Genomic DNA, 23385 nt, shown 5'->3' with positions numbered 1-23385 from the left:
GCTGAGGTGTCGTCCACCAGACGGCGGTCTCCTTGGGTTAACCTGAGGCGGTCCCTTCGGGTGGGTGCCTGGAATGTCCTATCCCTAAGAGAGGATGATCACCTGTCTCTGTTATCATCTGAGCTCAAGCGTTTGGACATCGGGATTGCAGCTCTCTCTGAGGTTCGGAGACCGGATTGCGGCGAGATAATGGTGGGTGGTTACACCTACTATTGGTCTGGTCGCTCTGATGGTTACCATACCCAAGGAGTTGCTGTAGCTGTGTCCAATAAGCTGACCCCAATGATAATTGAGGTAACACCGGTCAACGAGCGTATTATGAGATTAAGGATTCGTCACTCCTTAGGTGTCATTTCCCTGGTCTCTATTTATGCTCCGACTGAGGCGAGTGATCTTACCGTGAAGGATGCATTCTACGCCACACTCGAGTCTGTGGTTGATCAGTGCCCCAGACGAGATACACTTCTAGTCTTGGGGGATTTCAATGCATCGACTGGAACTGATAGGGATGGTTATGAGGTGTGTGTTGGTCCCCATGGGTCAGGAACTATGAACCAGAATAGCACTAAGTTCCTTGACTTTGCAAGAAGTCATGGACTTAGGGTGGCTGGTTCATGGTTTCAGCGCCCGCAAGCTCATCGCTGGACTTGGTATTCCAACGCTGGCGGTGTGGCAAGGAGATTGACCATGTCCTCATTGACGGTCGTTGGAGGATGATCCAGAACTGCAGGGTCTACCGGAGTGCTCAGTTCCTCAATACTGACCACAGGCTTGTTGTAGCAACTCTAAAGCTGCACCTTAAATCCTGGAGAATGGTACCATCCCAGCCTAGGCTGGATGTTGCCAAGCTCAGGGATGAGAGAGTAGCTGAGGAGTTTGCGAACAGGCTGAGTGGACACTTGGGGGTCTGGGTGCTTTGGGGGGTCCTGAAGAGTTGTGGAGCACCTTCAAGACCACCGTCCTGATGTTGCCGGTGGATGCCTTGGAGTTCACCGCAGGGCAAAGAAGAATTTTGTCTCTCAAGGGACACTGGATACCATTGACCAGAGTCGCAGGGCCAGGCTGAATGGCAGAGCTGAGCTGTTCAGGGAGCTGAGGCGTAAAACTGTACGTGCACTGAGGGTGGACAAGGAGGCCTATGTGCGAGGAATCTGTGAGGGGGTAGAGCATCACCTGTGGACAGGTGATTCTCGTCCCGCTTACAGGGGAATTCGCGCATTACGTTCATCCAAGCCCATCCTCGGAGCACTGCAGTTCGAGCAGAGAGTGGTAGGCTCTTGACAGAGGAGTCTGAAGTGAAGGCCCGCTGGGCCGGTTACTTTGAGCGGTTGTACCAGGCTGATCCCCCAGCTGTCGAGTTGGACGTCAAGGGTGTTACAATCCCTGTTGCTGACCCTCGAATCAACTGTGGTCCACCATCGCTTGTGGAAACACGGGCTGCGGTGAACCAGTTGAAACGGGCAAAGTTCCAGGGATCTGTGGCATCCATGCTGAACTTCTCAAGGCTGGTGGAAATGCTGCACTCGCGTCGTTGCATGCAGTTTTGTGCTCTGCCTGGAACACAGGCATCATCCCAACTGACTGGAAGAGGGGCCTTGTTGTCCCTCTCTGGAAAGGGAAGGGTGATCGCCAAGACTGCAACAACTACCGAGGGGTGACGCTGCTCTCAGTGCCGGGCAAGGTCTTTGCTCGGATAATTCTTGATAGGGTTCGCCACCATCTGCTTGAGCACCAGCGTCCAGAGCAGTCAGGCTTTACACCAAAGAGGTCAACGATTGACCGTATCCTTGCTCTTCGTGTCCTCACTGAACGCAGACGAGAGTTTCGGCAGGGGCTGCTTGCAGCCTATGTTGATCTCTGTAAAGCGTTCGATTCAGTGAATCGGGATGTCCTCTGGAGGATTCTTGGTCTTCGTGGGGTGCCACTGAAACTGATCGATCTGATGTCTGAACTCTACTCTGGTACTGAGAGTGCTGTGAAGTGTGGTGGTACCGCCTCTGACTTATTTCCAGTTGTTACTGGAGTTCGTCAGGGATGTGTACTTGCCCCCACACTTTTCAGCACTTGTATGGACTGGATTTTTGGGAGGATGTCGGAGAGATCAAGTTGCGGTGCATCGTTTGGCAATGTCAAGATCTCGGACCTTGATTTTGCAGATGATGCAGTCATCTTTGCGGAGACTTTAGACATCCTCTTGGGGGCCCTCGAGGTGCTGAATGAGGAGTCGGAGCCGTTGGGATTACGGATTTCTTGGGTCAAAACAAAGATCCAGGCTTTCGGTGACATCTTGGATGCTGCTGTCCTGTCTGTGTCTGTTTGTGGTGAGGATGTTGAGGTCGTGGATAGATTCACTTACCTTGGCAGTGATATTCATGTCTCCGCAGGTTGTGAGCCGGAGGTCAATAGACGTCTGGGTCGGGCCTGGGGAGTCATGGATTCACTGGATCATGGGGTGTGGCGCTGCTGGTACCTGTGCGGGAGGACGAAAGTCCGAGTCTTCAGGTCCTTGGTACTTCCAGTCTTGCTCTATGGGTGCGAGACTTGGACTTTGACCAAGGATCTGAGACGGAGACTTAATTCCTTTGGTACCAGGTCTCTTCGGAGAATCCTTGGCTATCGCTGGTCGGATTTTGTGTCCAACGAGCGGTTGCTGAGAGAGACTCGGATGAGATTTGTTACCTGCATAGTCCGTGAGCGTCAGCTGCGGCTGTATGGACATGTGGCTCGTTTTCCTGACGCTGATCCTGCTCACCAGATTCTCTCAGCGAGGGAGTCTCATGAGTGGAGGAGGCCAGTGGGCCGACCACGTGCCTCATGGTTGCAGCAGGTTGACCATCATCTCAAGGAGATGGGGATGGGCCTGGCATCTGCCTGGGGGATGGCCAGACGGAGGCCCCCGGAGTACCGGCGGAAAGTGGACGCAGCGACGCGCTGTTCTGGCACATGCTCCCATACCTGACCTGACAATGGTAACAGAAGCTAACCTGAACCACCGGCAGTTGGGGACTTCTCATTTGGAGAATGTTGATGGCTATCCACGGCATTCGTAAATCCCGTTTGGCAGGCGCGGGGGCCTAGGGGTAGCTGCTACAGGAACCAAATAGGGGTCCACTCGGTTGGTGAGTCTCAGGTGTGGCTGGGTATGGTCAAAATATGACCAAGGAGGGAAACTGTTATGATGATATGCTAAGTGGTCATATTTTGGACCATTAGCTGTGTGTTGATCAGCTGACGGGATTCTAACCTTGCTTGTAATTGTGTATTATTCAAACCTTGCTTACCTTGCTTTAAAATGTTGCTTTAAATGTTTCAGGCTACCAATGTTCCATGCACCCCACTGTTTTTGGACAGCGCCCAGCTGTTTCTGTTTCTTGGAAACTAAGCCCTGTTTCTTGGAAACTAAGCCCTTATCACCCTCCCTGTTGCTCTGTGGTGGTGTGCCCTTAGTGCGATCTTGGAGAGAACTGTGGAACTGTTCCTTCAGTGTATGCTGCCCACACATTCCTATTCTCAGTGATCACCAAAGCTTTGCCTTTGTTATCAGCAGGTGCTAGTGAAGGAGTGTAGGAAGCTTGGAAAGTTATTAGTTTGCAAGACTTGCATATCTGAGAGTTGTGTAGGTGGCTTGGAAACTGTGGTTGCATATCTGAGAATTGACCGATTCAACTTCCCCTAGGGCCCCGAGGGAGGGGGGAAAGAAGCCCACTGCCACATTTATTTCTTTTATTTCTTTGTTTCTTTATCCCTTAGCATACACTTTTAGTCCACACCCAGTTTTGCTTTTACACTTTTAGTCCACACCCAGTTTTGTTTTTGTGTGATTATATATATGTGATGGTTTTGAAGCATATTCTCAATGTGATTCGGGGGAGCCTGACTGAAGGGTCACTGAGTCACATTCCGCATGCGTGTGGTCTTCGGAAATAAAACGTGTAATTCGAGGATCCTCATCTGACTGTCATCTTACTCGGCCGAGTGGAGAGTCATAACAACGTTTTCCCACCTTGTGCCTTCCAACAAGAGCAACCTCCAGTTTAGGTTTTATTGAACGATCCTTGGGTATTTGCGAATGGTTAATTGAACACAGTATACCTCGTTATCATCTGTTGAACACAGTGGGAATTTGGAGATCGTTTGGTCATTCGCAGAGGTCTTAGAACTGTGGCTCAGAGGGTCTATGTTAGCCTGACCTCAAGCATGATAGTACCAAAAAGGGAAGATAGGAACGTCACATGTTGCTACTTGAATTAACTCCATCGCTTACGATGCACAACGTGTGTGCAGATGCAAGAATATGACAATTATTGTTTTTTACTTTGGCTTATAAGTTACAGATCCACCAATGAACGTTTCTATTTGACTTAGAATCATAAATTACTTGTCTTAGCAGTGCCTGACAACCCCTCACCACCCAAAATAAATCTCAAGTGGAAATGTTTTTTAAAATGTGAATAAAATGACAGAGAAGGATGTAGATTCAGGGAGGGGTCGCTGATTCCAGATTGCTCGATATTACTTCTATAACACGAGTATGAGAAAAGACGAATGAACTTTCATCCAAATTGCAAGAAGACCTGCAAATAAGGAGAGATGAATGTGTTTGATGGGATTGATCCAGAGGAATCATGAACAATGGACTCAGGTGGGAACATCAGCGAGGTCAATCCAAAATTTAAATCTTCAGAACTGCAGATTATGTCATCATTTGGAGATTGTTTAAAATGTTGTTTCTTACCTGGATGGTTGTGGCACTTTGATGCTTTGTTTTCAAATCCTTCCTGGCTCGATAACCTCTGTATCCTGATTGGATGGTGACGACTGCCCCTTCCTTTGCAGGGTCACCCAGGAAGTGACGATTCATTCCACTTTTATGAAGTCCAGACCAAGACACCACATCAACATGAGGTCGAGATTTTTTCTGAGTGATGTTCAAACTCAAATCACGTGATGTGGTGCCACCATCATGTCCCACTCGAGGTTGAAAAACTTTTTCCATCTGCACTCGTCGCTGGTCCTCAAGAGCTGAGTCTCGATCACATTTGGAACTTATACATGGACTGTGAGAACTCGTCCTGCTGGAATGTCCCTGAGAGCTCAGAGAGCTTGATTGAGAAGAGTGCACCTGGTTTGTAACTTTCGGATGGTTCCTCGTTTTGTATCCACAGTCATTTGCCTGCAGAGAAAAGGACAAATAAAATGATGGGAGAAGATTCATTCAACCAATCACAGTGGAGAAGGATTTGGATTAACAACATACGTGGAGATGGTTATCAGTGAGTAGTTAAATTTTTTTTCAGCCATTCACAGCACATGGTTTCACAATCACGTGACAAGACAGGCATTGTGGGGATATGACTCAACAATCTAAGCTTTATACACATGATCTGATTCCAGGAGCTATTTCATTTTGAAAGTTGATTAATGAGAAGGAAAAGCACAAAGTAAAATATGGGACGTGAGTAATGTCAGAGAAAAATGAAAGATTTCTGTATTATAACCAACAGTGACCTGTTTGGAATTCCCATCTGAACCCAGGACTCATGAAGTGAGAAACGCATATTCAAATCCCGTACACTATTCTGGTTTGTTCCTGGTCTGATTAACATTAGTCTCATTCACAGACTGGTGATCTGGTGTGTTATTATGTCACGGAAGGCTTCTTGGTTAATGGTCAAGAAAGGCGGAAAAGGACAAAAAGATATGTGCATGGAGGAAAGTCGGAGAGAGGAGTATCTGACTCTTCCTCATTCAAAATCATTTGTGGACAGGAGAGAGTATGTGGCTGGCAGGATAGCCGCAGGGTACACACACTCGGGTCGAAGCTGTCTATCTTGGGTTTGAATCTCGGCCGAGCTATAAGCTGTTGTCCTGGTGTTTCACAAGTCGGGTGAGTCAGCAAAGTGTGTGCCTTCAGATGGAGGTTAAACAGGAATCCCATCTGCCAGCATTGGTTGGTGGATCTTAAAGTCCTTCCTGAAGAGAACCTAAACTATCACTGGCAGCGTGGCCAAATTTGAATTCCTGCCCGAACTTCTGCTGTGAGTGTAATTGCAAACCACCTAGTGTATACCTTCCCGCGGAATATGCTTTGACAGCACCAAGCTGTGCGAAGAGTATGGAACATCAGACATCAGAGAGAGACGGCCTGCAGATGCAAGAGCATTGAAACATCCGTAACACGATGACAGAGACAGAGACAGAGACAGAGACAGAGACAGAGACAGACAGAGAGAGAGAGAGAGAGAGAGAGAGAGAGAGAGAGAGAGAGAGAGAGAGAGAGAGAGAGAGAGAGATCATAAAGCACGTGACCCCATAATGCTTGAAAAACAATGACATGGGCGGGGCCAACAAACGGCAAAATTGATTGGTCATGATGATGTAAAATGCCATCATATTTTGAACAAGTATTGTTGAAGGGAAGGGTTTGAAATTGCGAAAAAGGCGATTTTGTGTTTTGCAGCGTTTAAATATATCATGAAATTGAAACAAAGTAAAGATTAAAATGGTTGAAGAAAAAAAAATTCCAGCAATTTACCGCTGTTGACTCAGCGTCTTCAACACCAACAGAATGAACACGTTACATCGTTGTTTGTGTCCTTTATGACATCCTTAAAACCATCAAGTTTCCTGTTTGGAATGATTTTCAATTTTGTTTCACTTCCAAAGAGGTAGAAAGAGGAAAAAAAAATTTCTCACTCCTCTCTGCACATGTGTGATCAGGATGGATTCAGAGCCAAGGAACTGTTGGACTGCAGGTCTATTTTACACTTAATGTTCAAAATATAACATTCAATTTAAATCAAGTTGTTCCTCGATCATAAACTGATATTTGTGGACAGAAGGACAGACAGTGCTTAATCTCTCAATTGCTTAACCTCGCTGTTCGCTTTGTGTGCGTGGGGTAAATATCGGAGGTCCTGAGTCTATTTTTATACAAACTAGAAGATAAGACCATTCACTTCGCTGATGGAAATGCCAATCTTTGCTGTGATGGATCATCAATAGGGCAAGAACAAAAAGGAATCCTGGGAGTGCGGGGATAACCAGCATCACAAGTTGGCATTTGCAGTTTCCTCACATGTGCCTACGTACCCACACTAAAAAAACAATGTTTTCATCACAAACCTTCCCAGGATTTCCCTGAATCCACCTCAGTTCGATGAATTGAAATCCGTTCTCAAGTTATAACAAGACAAAGAAACAGTCAGACAGACAGACACGGCTCCTATCATAACACAGATTACAAGGATACTTATAAATCATCGAGAGATTAATGTGTTTCATGGGATTGAATTGGAGGAATCATGAACAATGGAATCAGGTGGGATCACCAGCAAGGTCAATCCAAAACGTAAATCTTCAGAACTGCAGATTATTTCATAGTTTGTAGATTGTTTAAAATGTTTCTAAAATGTTGTTTCTTACCTGGATGGTTGTGGCACTTTGATGCTTTGTTTTCAAATCCTTCCTGGCTCGATATCCTCTGTATCCTGATTGGATGGTGATGACTGCCCCTTCCGTGGCAGGGTCACCAAGGAAGTGACTATTCATGCCACTTGTCTCAAGCCAATGGGAAAACACCACATCAACATGACGTGGAGATGTTTTCTTGGTGATGTTCAAACTCAAATCACGTGATGTGGTGCCACCATCATGTCCCACTCGAGGTTGAAAAACTTTTTCCATCTGCACTCGTCGCTGGTCCTCAAGAGCTGAGTCTCGGTCACATTTGGAACTTATACTTGGACTGTGAGAACTCGTCCTGCTGGAATGTCCCTGAGAGCTCAGAGAGCTTGATTGAGAAGAGTGCACCTGGAATGTAACTTTCAGATGGTTCTTCGTTTTGTATCCACAGTCGTTTGCCTGCAGAGAAAAGGATGAATTAAAATGGTGGGAGAAGCTTCATTCAACCAATCACAGTGGAGAAGGATTTGGATTAACAACATACGTGGAGATGGTTATCAGTGAGAAGATAAATTTTTTTTCAGCCATTCACAGCACATGGTTTCACAATCACGTGACAAGACAGGCATTGTGGGGATATGACTCAACAATCTAAGCTTAAAACACATGATCTGATTCCAGGAGCTATATTCATTTTGAAAGTTGATTAATGATAAGGAAAAGCACAAAGTAAAATATGGGATATGAGTAATGTCAGAGAAAAATGAAAGATTTCTGCATTATAACCAACAGTGACCTGTTTGGAATTCCCATCTGAACCCAGGACTCATGAAGTGAGAAACGCATATTCAAATCCCGTACACTATTCTGGTTTGTTCCTGGTCTGATTAACAATAGTATCATTCACAGACTGGTGATCTGATGTGTTATTATGTCACGGAAGGCTTCTTGGTTAATGGTCAAGAAAGGCGGAAAAGGACAAAAATATATGTGCATGGAGGAAAGTGGGAGAGAGGAGTATCTTACTCTTCCTCAATCAAAATCATTTGTGGACAGGAGAGTGTGTGTGGCTGGCAGGATGGCCGCAGGGTACACACACTCGGGTCGAAGCTGTCTATATTGGGTTTGAATCTCGGCCAAGCTAGAAGCTGTTGTCCTGGTGTTTCACAAGTCGGGTGAGTCATCAAAGTGTGTGCCTTCAGATGGAGGTTAAACAGGAATCCCATCTGCCAGCATTGGTTGCTGGATCTTGAAGTCCTTCATGAAGAGAAGCTGAGCTATCACAGGCAGCGTGGCCAAATCCAAATTCCTGCCCTAACTTCTGCTGGGAATGTAATAGCAAAGCACCTCGTGTATACCTTCCCTCGGAATATGCTTTCACAGCACCGAAGCTGTGCAAAGAGTATGGAACATCAGACATCAGAGAGAGACGGCCTGCAGATGCAAGCATTGAAACATCCGTAACACGATGATAGAGAGAGGGAGAGGGAGAGAGAGAGAGAGAGAGAGAGAGAGAGAGAGAGAGAGAGAGAGAGAGAGAGAGAGAGAGAGAGAGAGAGAGAGAGAGAGAGAGAGAGAGAGAGAGAGAGAGAGAGTTCATAAAACACATGACCCCACAATGCTTGAAAAACAATGACATGGGTGTGGCCAACAAAAGGAAAACTTGATTGGTCATGATGATGTAAAATGCCATCATATTTTGTACAAGTATTGTTGAAGGGAAGGGTTTTAAATTGCTAAAAAGGTGATTTTGTGTTCTACAGTGTTTAAATATATCATGAAATTAAAATAAAGTAAAGATTTCAATGGTCGAAGAAAAAAAATTCCAGCAATTTACCGCTGTTAACTCAGCGTCTTGAACACCACCAGAATGAACACGTTACATCGTTGTTTGTGTCCTTTATGACATCCCAAGAACAATCAAGTTTCCTGTTTGGAATGATTTTCAATTTTGTTTCACTTCCAAAGAGATAGAAAGAGGAAAAAAATTATCTCACTCGTCTCTGCACATGTGTGATCAGGATGGATTCAGAGCCAAGGTACTGTTGGACTGCAGGTCTATTTTACACCTAATTTTCAAAATATAACATTTAATTTAAATCAAGTTTTAACTCAATCATAAACTGATATTTGTGGACAGAAGGACAGACAGTGCTTAATCTCTCAATTGCTTCACCTCGCTGTTCGCTTTGTGTGCGTGGGGTAAATATGGGAGGTCTTGAGTCTATTTTTATACACACTGGAAAATAAGACCTTTCACTTCGCTGATGGAAATACCAATCTTTGCTGTGATGGATCATCAATAGGGCAAGAACAAAAAGGAATCCTGGGAGTGCGGGGATAACCAGCATCACAAGTTGGCATTTGCAGTTTCCTCACGTGTGCCCACGTACCCACACTAAAAAACAATGTTTTCATCAGAAACCTTCCCAGGAGTTCCATGAATCCACCATAGTTTGATGAATTGAAATCCGTTCTCAAGTTATAACAAGACAAACAAACAGACAGACAGACAGACACAGCTCCTATCATAACACAGATTACAAGGATACCTGTAAATTATCGAGAGATGAATGTGTTTCATGGGATTGAATTGGAGGAATCATGAACAATGGACTCAGGTGGGATCACCAACGAGGTCAATCCAAAATTTAAATCTTCAGAACTGCAGATTATTTCATAGTTTGGAGATTGTTTAAAATGTTTCTAAAATGTTGTTTCTTACCTGGATGGTTGTGGCACTTTGATGCTTTGTTTTCAAATCCTTCCTGGCTCGATATCCTCTGTATCCTGATTGGATGGTGATGACTGCCCCTTCCGTGGCAGGGTCACCAAGGAAGTGACTATTCATCCCACTTGTCTCAAGCCAATGGGAAAACACCACATCAACATGACGTGGGGTTGTTTTCTTGGTAATGTAAAAACTGAAATCACGTGATCTGGTGCCACCATCATGTCCCACTCGAGGTTCAATAACTTTTCCCATCTGCACTCGTCGCTGGTGCTCAAGAGCTGAGTCTCGATCACATTTGGAACTGAAACATGGACTGTGAGAACTCGTCCTGCTGGAATGTCCCTTAGAGCTCAGAGAGCTTGATTGAGAAGATTGCACCTGGATTGTAACTTTCGGATGGTTCCTCGTTTTGTATCCACGGTAGTTTGCCTGCAGAGAAAAGGACAAATTAAAATGATGGGAGAAGCTTCATTCAACCAAACACAGTGGAGAAGGATTTGGATTAACATCATACGTGGAGATGGTTATCAGTGAGTAGTTAAATTTTTTTTCAGCCATTCACAGCACATGGTTTCACAATCACGTGACATGACAGGCACTGTGGGTCTATTTCTCAACAATCTAAGCTTTATACACATAATCTGATTCCAGGAGCTATATTCATTTTGAAAGTTGATTAATGATAAGGAAAAGCACAAAGTAAAATATGGGACGTGAGTAATGTCAGAGAAAAATGAAAGATTTCTGTATTATAACCAACAGTGACCTGTTTGGAATTCCCATCTGAACCCAGGACTCATGAAGTGAGAAACGCATATTCAAATCCCGTACACTATTCTGGTTTGTTCCTGGTCTGATTAACATAAGTATCATTCATAGAATGGTGATCTGGTGTGTTATTATGTCACGGAAGGTTTCTTGGTTGATGGTCAAGAAAGGCGGAAAAGGAGAAACATATATGTGCATGGAGGAAAGTAGGAGAGAGGAGTATCTTACTCTTCCTCATTCAAAATCATTTGTGGACAGGAGAGTGTATGTGGCTGGCAGGATGGCCGCAGGGTACACACACTCGGGTCGAAGCTGTCTATCTTGGGTTTGAATCTCGGCCGAGCTATAAGCTGTTGTCCTGGTGATTCACAAGTCGGGTGAGTCATCAAAGTGTGTGCCTTCAGATGGAGGTTAAACAGGAATTCCATCTGACAGCATTGGTTGGTGGATCTTAAAGTCCTTCCTGAAGAGAAGCTAAACTATCACTGGTAGCGTGGCCAAATACAAATTCCTTCCCGAACTTCTGCTGTGAATGTAATAGCAAACCACCAGTGTATACTTTGCCTCGGAATATGCTTTGACAGCACCGAAGCTGTGCGAAGAGTATGGAACATCAGACATCAGAGAGAGAGACGGCCTGAAGATGCAAGCATTGAAACATCCATAACACGATGATAGAGAGAGGGAGACAGAGACAGAGACAGAGACAGAGACAGAGACAGACAGAGAGAGAGAGAGAGAGAGAGAGAGAGAGAGAGAGAGAGAGAGAGAGAGAGAGAGAGAGAAAGAGAGAGAGAGAGAGAGAGAGAGGGAGATCATAAAACACGTGACCCCACAATGCTTGAAAAACAATGACATGGGCGGGGCCAACAAACAGCAAAATTGATTGGTCATGATGATGTAAAATGCCATCATATTTTGAACAAGTATTGTTTAAGGGAAGGGTTTGAAATTGCTAAAAAGGTGATTTTGTGTTCCACAGTGTTTAAATATATTGTTGCGGTTGAGGAAATTCGCAAACCACCATTCAGGTCCCGTAGGTGAGATATCTCTGTAAGTACATGTGTAGTTAGCCCCAAACCCGTTTTTTAGAAGGAATAAATGCGATTCATTCGGGCTGCGACCCTTTGAGATAGCCGTTTTTCTGTTCTGTCTTTATTTTGAACCAACCACGTCTCAACCGCCATCACACAACAACCACCAACCACAACGCCGCTTCACAACAACAACAACGCCAACAGCCATGATCTTTACCTTCACAACTCGCTCCCGCAAACATCGCATCACCGCCATTCCAAACGGCGCCATGGCCATAAACCACCACCATAAACCCTCCACCACCTTCACCTCTCTCCTTCTGCGGCCATTCCCGCACCACCTGTGAGCACCGAGCGTTGGGCTGTCCTGGGCTCGTACAAGACGCGCGCCGAGCCGCGAGTGCAAAATGCGGCCTTTCCGAGGAGAATTCGGATCAGGAATGCTACACGCCCACTTCTGATCCGTCCAATCAGCAAGCGCGGGGCGGTTTGGCCCCGCCTCCAGGCGCGTCTGTGTGAAATCGAGATCTGCAAATTCAAGGATCAGGGGAGATTCACGCCCTCTTTTCCTCCGTCCAATGGGCGAGCGTGGCTCCACCCCCGAGCTCGTACTGATCCGGAAATTTGCATATAGGTTCTCCTGCCGGCCTATAAAGAGCCGAGCGCGGGGCGAATCTGGGCAGAGTCGGTTTGAGCAGAGTCGGGTTGGAGCGCGAAGTGGAGTTGAGAGGCGAAGGCGTCCAGGTGGTTTGCGGCAGTTGGCTGAGGAGAATTGGGGGAAGAGACCGAGGAGCTCCGGTCCGAGGCAAGGAAGACGGCGGTCGGCGACGAGGTCGCAGTGGAATCGCTCGTCACGGGACCCAAGCAAGCCAGCTATACTCTTTCCCCAGAGCAGCAACAATTTCCATTTATTTTCCATATTTCCATATTTCCATTTAAATTTCCACCTTTTTCCCCCGCGCTGAGATAGTGCGAAAAGGGGGCCGCGTTCCCACCCCACTCCAAGGAGTGCCAACGAAACCCGCAAAGGAGCACGAAGTCGGGGCACCGCCACGCTGCCACATTTGCGGCTCATCACAAAGACACGGGTAGGATCCACCCGCTCTCGCGGACCTGACGCTCTTTCAGGTCCCACTCAAATATTGGCCCACAGGCCCCGTCTGCCCCCTTGTCTTTGAGGGTGGCCCTTTTCTTTTGTTCCTGTGTAAACGTGTGTGTGTGGCGCCAGTCTGGTGAAGTAAAACTGTGTAAGTCTTGCCGTGTGTACGCGCAGTCGGTTGAAGTTCTGCATTGTTGTGTTTCTTTTGTTGCAATTGCTTTATGTGCATTCTGTTTAATTGTATATGTGTGCTCTCCGTGTGCCGCGGAATAAATGTGCATCATGTTGAACTGTTTTCCCGATTCGCTTCGTCTTTTCTTCAATTGAATCTCCATCTTGCTTCACGTAAAGGGTTGCTGTGGGTTTAATACGCCCGATATAATAAATCGGAACCGTCGAGGCCGAAGGTAACACCGCTCGGTTATCCCGATAGTACGGAACGGATCGCTTAAGTGGCCCGTGTCCGGAGTCGACCTGCGGCGAGGTGCGATCACCCGGTCTACCCTCCGCGTGGGTACTTAGGTAGGTCGAGTTTGGCGAACAACCCTATCCCACACGGGGGGCCGATTGGCACGATCGAAGTGAGGCCGAAAGGCCCACCCGTGACTAGCTCCCGGCGTTGGTCCGAGAGGATCACTACAGAATTGTCCATCCGGTGGGCGACGTGCCGCGATTCAAGTTACGTGGCCGTTCGCACGCCGGCGGGCGCGAATTCGCAACAATATCATGAAATTGAAATAAAGTAAAGATTAAAATGGTCGAAGAAAAAAAAATTCCAGCAATTTACCGCTGTTGACTCAGCGTCTTTGACAGCACCAGAATGAACACGTTACATCGTTGTTTGTGTCCTTTATGACATCCTTAAAACCATCAAGTTTCCTGTTTGGAATGATTTTCAATTTTGTTTCACTTCCAAAGAGATAGAAAGAGGAAAAAAATTATCTCACTCCTCTCTGCACATGTGTGATCAGGATGGATTCAGAGCCAAGGTACTGTTGGACTGCAGGTCAATTTTACACTTCATTTTCAAAATATAACATTCAATTTAAACCAAGTTGTTCCTCGATCATAAACTGATATTTGTGGACAGAAGGACAGACAGTGCTTAATCTCTCAATTGCTTAACCTCACTGTTCGCTTTGTGTGCGTGGGGTAAATATCGGAGGTCCTGCCTCTATTTTTATCCAAACTAGAAGATAAGACCATTCACTTCGCTGATGGAAATACCAATCTTTGCTGTGATGGATCATCAATAGGGCAAGAACAAAAAGGAATCCTGGGAGTGCGGGGATAACCAGCATCACAAGTTGGCATTTGCATTTTCCTCACATGTGCCCATGTACCCACACTAAAAAAACAATGTTTTCATCACAAACCTTCCCAGGATTTCCCTGAATCCACCGTAGTTCGATGAATTGAAATCCGTCGGAATTTGGAATTCCATCTGACAGCATTGGTTGGTGGATCTTAAAGTCCTTTCTGAAGAGAAGCTAAGCTATCACTGGCAGCGTGGCCAAATACAAATTCCTGCCCGAACTTCTGCTGTGAATGTAAGAGCAAACCACCAGTGTATACTTTGCCTCAGAATATGCTTTGACAGCACCGAAGCTGTGCGAAGAGTATGGAACATCAGACATCAGAGAGAGACGGCCTGAAGATGCAAGCATTGAAACATCCGTAACACGATGAGAGAGAGAGAGAGGGAGAGGGAGAGAGAGGGAGACAGAGACAGAGAGAGAGAGAGACATCGAGAGATCATTATACACGTGACCCCACAATGCTTCAAAAACAATGACATGAGCGGGGCCAACAAACTGCAAAATTGATAGGTCATGATGATGTAAAATGCCATCATATTTTGTACAAGTATTGTTGAAGAGAAGGGTTTTAAATTGCTAAAAAGATGATTTTGTGTTCTCCACCATTTAAATATATCATGAAATTGAAATGGAGTAAAGATTAAAATGGTCGAAGAAAAAAAAATTCCAGCAATTTACTGCTGTTGACTAAGCGTCTTTGACAGCACCAGAATGAACACGTTACATCGTTGTTTGTGTCCTTTATGACATCCTTAAAACCATCAAGTTTCCTGTTTGGAATGATTTTCAATTTTGTTTCACTTCCAAAGAGATAGAAAGAGGAAAAAAAAATATCTCGCTCCTCTCTGCACATGTGTGATCAGGATGGATTCAGAGCCAAGGTATTGTTGGACTGCATGTCCAACAATACCAAGTTCGATGAATTGAAATCCGTTCTCAAGTTATAACAAGACAAACAAACAGACAGACAGACACGGCTCCTATCATAACACAGATTACAAGGATACCTGTAAATTATCGAGAGATTAATGTGTTTCACGGGATTGAATTGGAGGAATCATGAACAATGGATACAGGTGGGATCACCAACGAGGTCAATCCAAAATTTAAATCTTCAGAACTGCAGATTATTTCATAGTTTGGAGATTGTTTAAAATGTTTCTAAAATGTTTTTCTTACTTGGATGGTTGTGGCACTTTGATGCTTTGTTTTCAAATCCTTCCTGGCTCGATATCCTCTGTATCCTGATTGGATTGTGATGACTGCCCCTTCCGTGGCAGGGTCACCAAGGAAGTGACTATTCATGCCACTTGTCTCAAGCCAATGGGAAAACACCACATCAACATGACGTGGAGATGTTTTCTTGGTGATGCTCAAACTCAAATCATGTGATGTGGTGCCACCATCATGACCAACTCGAGGTTGAATTACTTTTCCCATCTGCACTCGTCGCTGGTGCTCAAGAGCTGAGTCTCGATCACATTTGGGACTTGTACATGGACTGTGAGAACTCGTCCTGCTGGAATGTCCCTGAGAGCTCAGAGAGCTTGATTGAGAAGAGTGCACCTGGAATGTAACTTTCAGATGGTTCTTCGTTTTGTATCCACAGTCGTTTGCCTGCAGAGAAAAGGATAAATTTAAATGATGGGAGAAGCTTCATTCAACCAAACACAGTGGAGAAGGATTTGGATTCACATCACGTGGAGATGGTTATCAGTTCGAAGTTAAATTTTTTTTTAGCCATTCACAACACATGGTTTCACAATCACGTGTCAAGACAGGCATTGTGGGTATATTTCTCAACAATATAAGCTTTATACACATAATCTGATTCCAGGAGCGATATTCATTTTAAAAGTTGATTGATGACAAAGAAAAGCACAAAGAAAATATGGGACATGAGTAATGTTGGAGAAAAATGAAAGATTTCGATATTATAACCAACAGTGACCTGTTTGGAATTCCCATCTGAATCCAGGACTCATGAAGTGAGACCCCATATTCAAATGCCGAACACTATTCTGGTTTGTTCCTGGTCTGATTAACATGAGTATCATTCACAGAATGGTGATCTCGTGTATTATGATGTCACGGAAGGCTTCTTGGTTAATTGGTAGAGCAGGAACTTTTAAAATGGAAATGTTCAAGAAAGGTGGAAAAGGTCCAATAAATATGTGCATTGAGGAAAGTCGGAGAGAGGGGTATCTCACTCGTCTCACTCAAAATCATTTGTGGACAGGAGAGTGGACATGGCTGGCAGGATAGCCGCAGGGTACACACACTCGCGTCAAAGCTGTCTATCCTGGGAAAATGCTTTGACAGAACCAATGCTCTGCGAAGGAGATGGAACACCAGACATCAGAGAGAGACAGACGGCTGACACATGCAAGCATTGAAACATCCCTAACATGATGATAGATAGAGATAGAGATAGAGATAGAGATAGAGATAGAGATAGAGATAGAGATAGAGATAGAGATAGAGATAGAGATAGAGATAGAGATAGAGATAGAGATAGAGAAAGAGATAGAGATAGAGATAGAGATAGAGATAGACATAGACATAGACATAGACATAGACATAGACATAGACATAGACATAGACATAGACATAGACATAGACATAGACATAGACATAGACATAGACATAGACATAGACATAGACATAGAGATAGAGATAGAGATAGAGATAGAGATAGAGATAGAGATAGAGATAGAGATAGAGATAGAGATAGACATAGACATAGACATAGACATAGACATAGACATAGACATAGAGATAGAGATAGAGATAGAGATAGAGAGAGAGAGAGAGAGAGAGAGAGAGAGAGAGAGAGAGAGAGAGAGAGAGAGAGAGAGAGAGAGAGAGAGAGAGAGAGAGAGAGAGAGAGAGATTTCATAAAACACGTGACCCCACAATGCTTGAGAAACAACGACATGGGCGGGGTCAACAAACGGCATAATTGATTGGTCATGATGATGTACAATGCCCTCATATTTTGTCCAAGTATTGATCAAAGGAAGGGTTTGAAATTGCTAAAAAGGCAATTTTGTGTTCTGCAGTGTTTAAATATCTATCTATAATTCCAGCAATGTGTGTGTGTGTGTGTGTGTGTGTGTGTGTGTGTGTGTGTGTGTGAGTGTGTGTGTGTGTGTGTGTGTGTGTGTGTGTGTGTGTGTGTGTGTGTGTCTGTGTGTGTGTGTGTGTGTGTGTGTGTGTGTGTGTGTGTGTGTGTGTGTGTGTGTGTGTGACCGCTGTTTCTCGACAACCACTGGTCTGATCTAATTCAAACTTGCCAGGTAGATTGCTGAGGACCCGAGTATGTGCCTTTTCAAGGTTTGATATTAATCGGACAAGTGCTTCCCGAGTTATGGCCATTTATTTACCACACCAATGATAAGACCGTGGCTGCGTAGGCCGGTGCGTGGCCGGCCGACGATGACGTCACGTGCCGTGCCGGTTACGATGGGGATCAGTGCCTTAGTTACCGTGGTGTCGGAGTGGCAATGGTCAATGGCAGCAAATATCATGGCAAGCAAAGACATGGAGGTAAACTTGATTTCAATTTGGATTTTATTTAACTGTGTGTGTGTAAGTATCACAGCAGTTGTAACTTCAATGCAAGCGATAATTCGTGGAATGCATGTGAACATTCCGTACGGGCACGCACCACTTCCGGATAGTGATGACTTAATGTGTTCTCATAATTTCCTGATTTCTCATGCGCATTTATAGATAAACACCCAATCCCGTCGTCATTTCGGAAAAGGAACGAGAGCGAAGGAACGGCCTGTGTGGTTATTTGAAAGTTTTTTTGTTGTTGTTTTTTGGGGGGGTTTGCACGTACGGCCAGGCACGTACAGGCACGCGAGAGCCAAGGAATGGCCTGTGTGGTTGTTTCTTCTGGCTCGCGGTTTGAAAGATTTTATTTATTTTTCATTGCATGTCCGGCCACGCACGTACAGGCACGTACCAGTATCATTAAATTTCAATAAAATAAAGATTTCAAAGGTCGAAGAAAAACAAGCTCAAATGAGCTAAGATTCTCGTCCTCTTAATGATGACGTCATGAAAACGAATATGATATCATTGTGATGTATCAGGTTTGCGATAAATTATCAGTGCTAATGCTCGGCTTGATTCCCACAAACAAAATTCAAACAGCTTGCCTAGTTTCGGAGATAATGGTATGGGCGATTTCCATTCGTGGCGATATTATGACGTCAACTTTTTTCCAGGAAGAATTTCCAAAATCGGAGATGTTTACTGCCTGCGTGTGGGCTTTCTGCATAGACATGGCAAGTTTCACGAAGATCCGATGAAAACTCTGGGTTGTGAAACAAAAAATGTCAAGAAATAGGAATGACGTCATAAAAATTGATATGACGTCATAGTGATGAATCATATGTGCGGTAATTCATCTCTGCAAATGCCCTGCTAATTCCCGCAAAGAGAATTCAAAAGGCTTGCCTAGTTTTGTCGATAATTTTTTAGGCGATTTCCATTAGCGGAGATATTTTGACGTTATAACTTTTTTCAGGGAGGAATTTTCAAATTCGGAGATGGTTACTGTCTGCGCAGGGAATTTTTACATTTCTATGCCAAGTTTCAGGAAGTTTCGATGAAAACTGTAGGCTGTGAAACAAAAAAGTCCATAAGAAGGACATGAAGAACAACAACGTGAGTAAGACTTCGAGATCCTACACGAGGATCTAAAAATTTTGAGGAATTTACCGCTGTTGACTCAGCGTCTTCAACACCACCTGAATGAACACGTTACATTGTTTTTGTGTCCTTTGTGACATCCTTAAAACCATCAAGTTCCCTGTTTGGAATGATTTTCAATTTTGTTTCACTTCCAAAGAGGGAGAAAGAGGAAAAAATTCTCACTCCTCTCTACACATGTGTGATCAGGACAGATTCAGAGCCAATGTACTGTTGGACTGCCGGTCTATTTTACAGCATGTTCAAAATATAACATTCAATTTAAATCAAGTTGTTCCTCGATCATAAACTGACATTTGTGGACAGAAGGACAGACAGTGCTTAATCTCTCAATTGCTTAACCTCGCCGTTCACTTTGTGTGCGTGGGGAAAATATTGGAGGTTCTGAGTCGATTTTTATACAAACTAGAATCTAAGACCCTTCACTTCGCTGATGAAAATACCAATCTTTGCTGTGATGGATCATCAATAGGGCAGGAAGAAAAAGGAATCTTGGGAGTGCGAGGACAACCTGCGTCACAAGTTGTTGTTTGCAGTTTCCCCACGTGTGCCCATAAAAAAAAATTTTCATCACAAACCTTCCCAGGAGTTCCCTGAATCCACCATAGTTCGATTAATTGAAATCCGTTCTCAAGTTATAACAAGACAAACAAACAGGCAGACAGACAGACACGGCTCCTATCATAACACAGATTACAAGGATACCTGTAAATTTTTGAGAGATTAATGTGTTTGATGGGATTGAACTGGAGGAATCATGAACAATGGACTCAGGTGGGATCACCAGCGAGGTCAAACCAAAATTTAAATCTTCAGAACTGCAGATTATTTCATCGTTTCGACATTGTTTAAAATGTTGTTTCTTACCTGGATGGATGTCGCACTTTGATGCTTTGTTTTCAAATCCTTCCTGGCTCGATATCCTCGGTATCCTGATTGGATGGTGATGACTGCCCCTTCCGTGGCAGGGTCACCAAGGAAGTGACTATTCATCCCACTTGTCTCAAGCCAATGGGAAAACACCACATCAACATGACGTGGAGATGTTTTCTTGGTGATGTTTAGACTTAAATCACGTGATGTGGTGCCACCATCATGACCAACACGAGGTTGAATTACTTTTCCCATCTGCACTCGTCGCTGGTGCTCAAGAGCTGAGTCTCGATCACATTTGGGACTTGTACATGGACTGTGAGAACTCGTCCTGGTGGAATGTCCCTGATAGCTCGGAGAACTTGATTGTGAGGAATGCACCTGGTTTGTGAATTTGTTTCCTGTTTTTTCGGACTGAAAAGAAACCATGTCATTTCCATCACAGAGGTTCTTCAGATGCTTCCTCGTTTGGTAACCACGGTAGTTTGCCTGCAGAAAAAAGGTCAAATTAAAATGATGGGAGAAGGTTCATTCAACCAGTCACAGTGGATGAGAGTCCAGATTCACATCGGTTGGAGATGGTTATCAGTTTATGGTTAAGTTAATATATTTTGTAGCCAATCACAACACATGGATCGACAATTGGTGAAAATAATTATGCATGGGTTTTTTTAAATTATCTGAGCGCCACTCCTTCATGCCCAACACATGATTGGATTCCAGGAATTATTCTTTTATTGAGGTTTGAGCAACAAAGAAAAGAAAAAACAACTTGAACAGTACTCGGGAGACCCCAGACATACGCCAGGCGGAACAGTTTATGTTTTAGATCCCACTGACATGTCGGATCTCGATCCATAACTTCCACAATCTAATCGGCTTGTTCTTGTCACCTCCTCACCTCATCCACCAAGTTTTGTCTGACTCCGTCCACAACGTTTTGAGATGTCGTGCTATGTATCGTTTTTAGCCCGATCACTCACTTGTGAGGAATCAATCAAAAAATTATCGCATCCGGATCTTCACCAAAATATAATCATCGCTGATACTCGAAACAAATGACAAAATCCTGCCTTGTCAGTGTCGCGAGTGGTCTCCTCTGTTTGGAGGTTCCTTGACACCAGGTTACACTGCTTGCGATCTTGAGTGTAGTTGCTGTCTGGGCAGCAGTATTTGCACTGTCCACAAATTGATGAGGTACTTTGGACATTTCAGGTGAATGACTATCTTTGGATGTGAAATGGCAACACCAGGTGATTGTCGACTCATCTGAAATGATTTTTTCCCCACTCATGGGAAATATTGTCATTGTGAGTGACAGTTAGAATAATTTTTTAATTTTTCGACATCTCACACTCAGCAGGGCATTTCCCACAGAGGAATTTCCTCCTCCCCATCGATGCCAACCTTTGGGGCTTGCCCATGTTCTGTCCTTGTAAATGCTGAATGCCAAGCGAGGAAGCAGCACGCACCATTTTTAAATCCGTGGTTTCACTCGGCTGGGGTTTCAACAGCCGACCTCTCAGACTCGGTGCGGACGCTCCAGCCATCACACCAATCGAGTTTCAAATCCCAGTTCAATTTGCCAATCTGCCTGAATATTTCTTCTGTCCAAGTCTGTCTATCCATTTCCTTTGTACACATCCACTATACCATCTGAGGTTCTTCGAGTACACAATGAGTGCATTGTTGTCAACTTGCACAAAACAAGGATATCAGGGACCCACGATGATGCAAGCTTGACCTCATGATCATGAAGCTTGCACTCAATCATGTGAAGCAGGAAGTGAGAAGATGAAGACATCAATGGACTTTTTCCTGAATTCCATGGACAGTCGTACACAATGGACAAATCACAATTACGTATGGCTCAAACTTATCACCAAACTTGCTGATCCATGTTGTAAGAACAAACCATCCCAAAATGTAAACCTGGTGTATTTCTATCCATTTCATATCTCGAGGGTTGTTGAACAGAAAATGCATAAAGTGGTGCTCTTACCTGAATAATTGTGTCACTTTCGTGCTGTTTTTGGAACTCATTCCCGATGACGTGGTCCTTGTATGATGCTCGAATAGCACCGACTTCACCATTGTTTACGGAACCTGGCAAGACGCTCTTCTTCATCCCTGTTCCACACGAGTCGTCGGTCACGTGGTAAACCATGATTGGGATGACAGCATTTATCAGCCCAACGTGGCTGTTGAATTTGGAATGAGGGTTTTTCAGCGATTCCTTCATTTTGAATTGAATATTTGCATTCTTTTTCTTTATTAATGCTCGAGCATTTCCTTGCTGCAAATGGTTCACCAATCTGTATGGAGATACCGGTGATACTCGATGGTTCAAGATCTTGTCAGACCAGTGATAATATCCGTTGTTGAGGTCATTCTGCAACTGGGATTGCCCAAGAGACAGTGTGCTTGCCGTGTCGTTCAGGGTTCCCTTGTTCTGCTGCTCATGACGTCTTCCGTGTCGGCAGGAACAATGGCACAGCATAACATTCCGTTTGTTTTTGTGCCATGCTTGAATATGCTGTCGTTGATTCATCAAGCAATGCCAGTCTGTTTGGGAGAGTGGAGGGTGTGGGGTGGGGCAGTGGAACCATGGCCATGTTATTGAGTTAAACATATTAGTGTAGTTATTGTCATTAATGGAAAGTGAATGCAATTCCAAGGCAATTACAGGAGGTTTAACTTACTGTGGGTCTGTTGCCAACATCTCCTGTCCTCACGAATCTTCTTGAAAGCAAGAAATGTCTGCAAGACACAGAGCAGCAACAACAATACAATTTAAAACAATGATTCTCACTTCCTGTGACTTCCATCAAATTCTGCACATTCTAAACAAGGAATCAGGGAAAAGGGTATTTCACTTGTTCAGTTTGCATCGTTTCCACATTCCATTCTGTATTCAAGCAACTCATTTTGTCCTGTTGGCTTTTCTATACAGCAACACACTTGTGTGTCTGTCGATCCATCCACCCGTGTGTAACTCCACTTTCCACCCATTGGTTGGACAGCTGGTCGGACTCCATCCACAATTGTAACCTGTATAATCATACGGCTGCCATGTTCGTCCGATGCCAAGCCAAATATGCCGTCGGAGCTGTCATCGTTCACAATCGCCATGCCCTCTCGATAAGTTTTCCCTTCAATGTGAAATAACCAAAGCGACTGTTTCAAGGATCATCAAGTATCGAAAGGTTGGAGCCATTCTGCATCACCGTGCCGTGTGAACTCCACACAACATGAAGGCCACACTATGTAGAGCCCTCAGTCTTCAGTCCTTAGGCTTCAGGCATCTGGTGACAGCCTATGTGCCAGTCTAATTGGAATCTATCCGAGCTGTATAACCACAATGTATAATATAGACACATCCACAGTGTCCATTGTAATTGGAATCTAACCGAGCTATATAACCAC

The 23385-nt window shown here is 44.5% G+C and overlaps 1 protein-coding gene across 1 annotated transcript; it reads right to left on the bottom strand.

Moving 5' to 3' along the window:
• Window positions 1-15838: 15838 nt before the first annotated feature.
• Window positions 15839-23091, bottom strand: LOC147030074 (uncharacterized). The gene is made up of 5 exons (XM_085872025.1): window positions 23011-23091; window positions 22662-22719; window positions 21962-22524; window positions 19971-20448; window positions 15839-15978 (listed from the first exon to the last, which is right to left on the bottom strand). Exons 1-5 carry the CDS (start codon window positions 23089-23091, stop codon window positions 15839-15841), a joined length of 1320 nt encoding a protein of 439 aa, XP_085728151.1.
• Between the last annotated feature and the right edge of the window lie 294 nt (window positions 23092-23385).

This window comes from Eptatretus burgeri, chromosome 3 (assembly GCF_056783735.1).
Source record: "Eptatretus burgeri isolate ZD-2024b chromosome 3, Ebu_testis_v1, whole genome shotgun sequence".
Lineage (NCBI taxonomy): Eukaryota > Metazoa > Chordata > Myxini > Myxiniformes > Myxinidae > Eptatretus > Eptatretus burgeri.
Note: the sequence above shows the minus strand (reverse complement) of the source record. Positions and strands in the feature narration are given on the sequence as shown.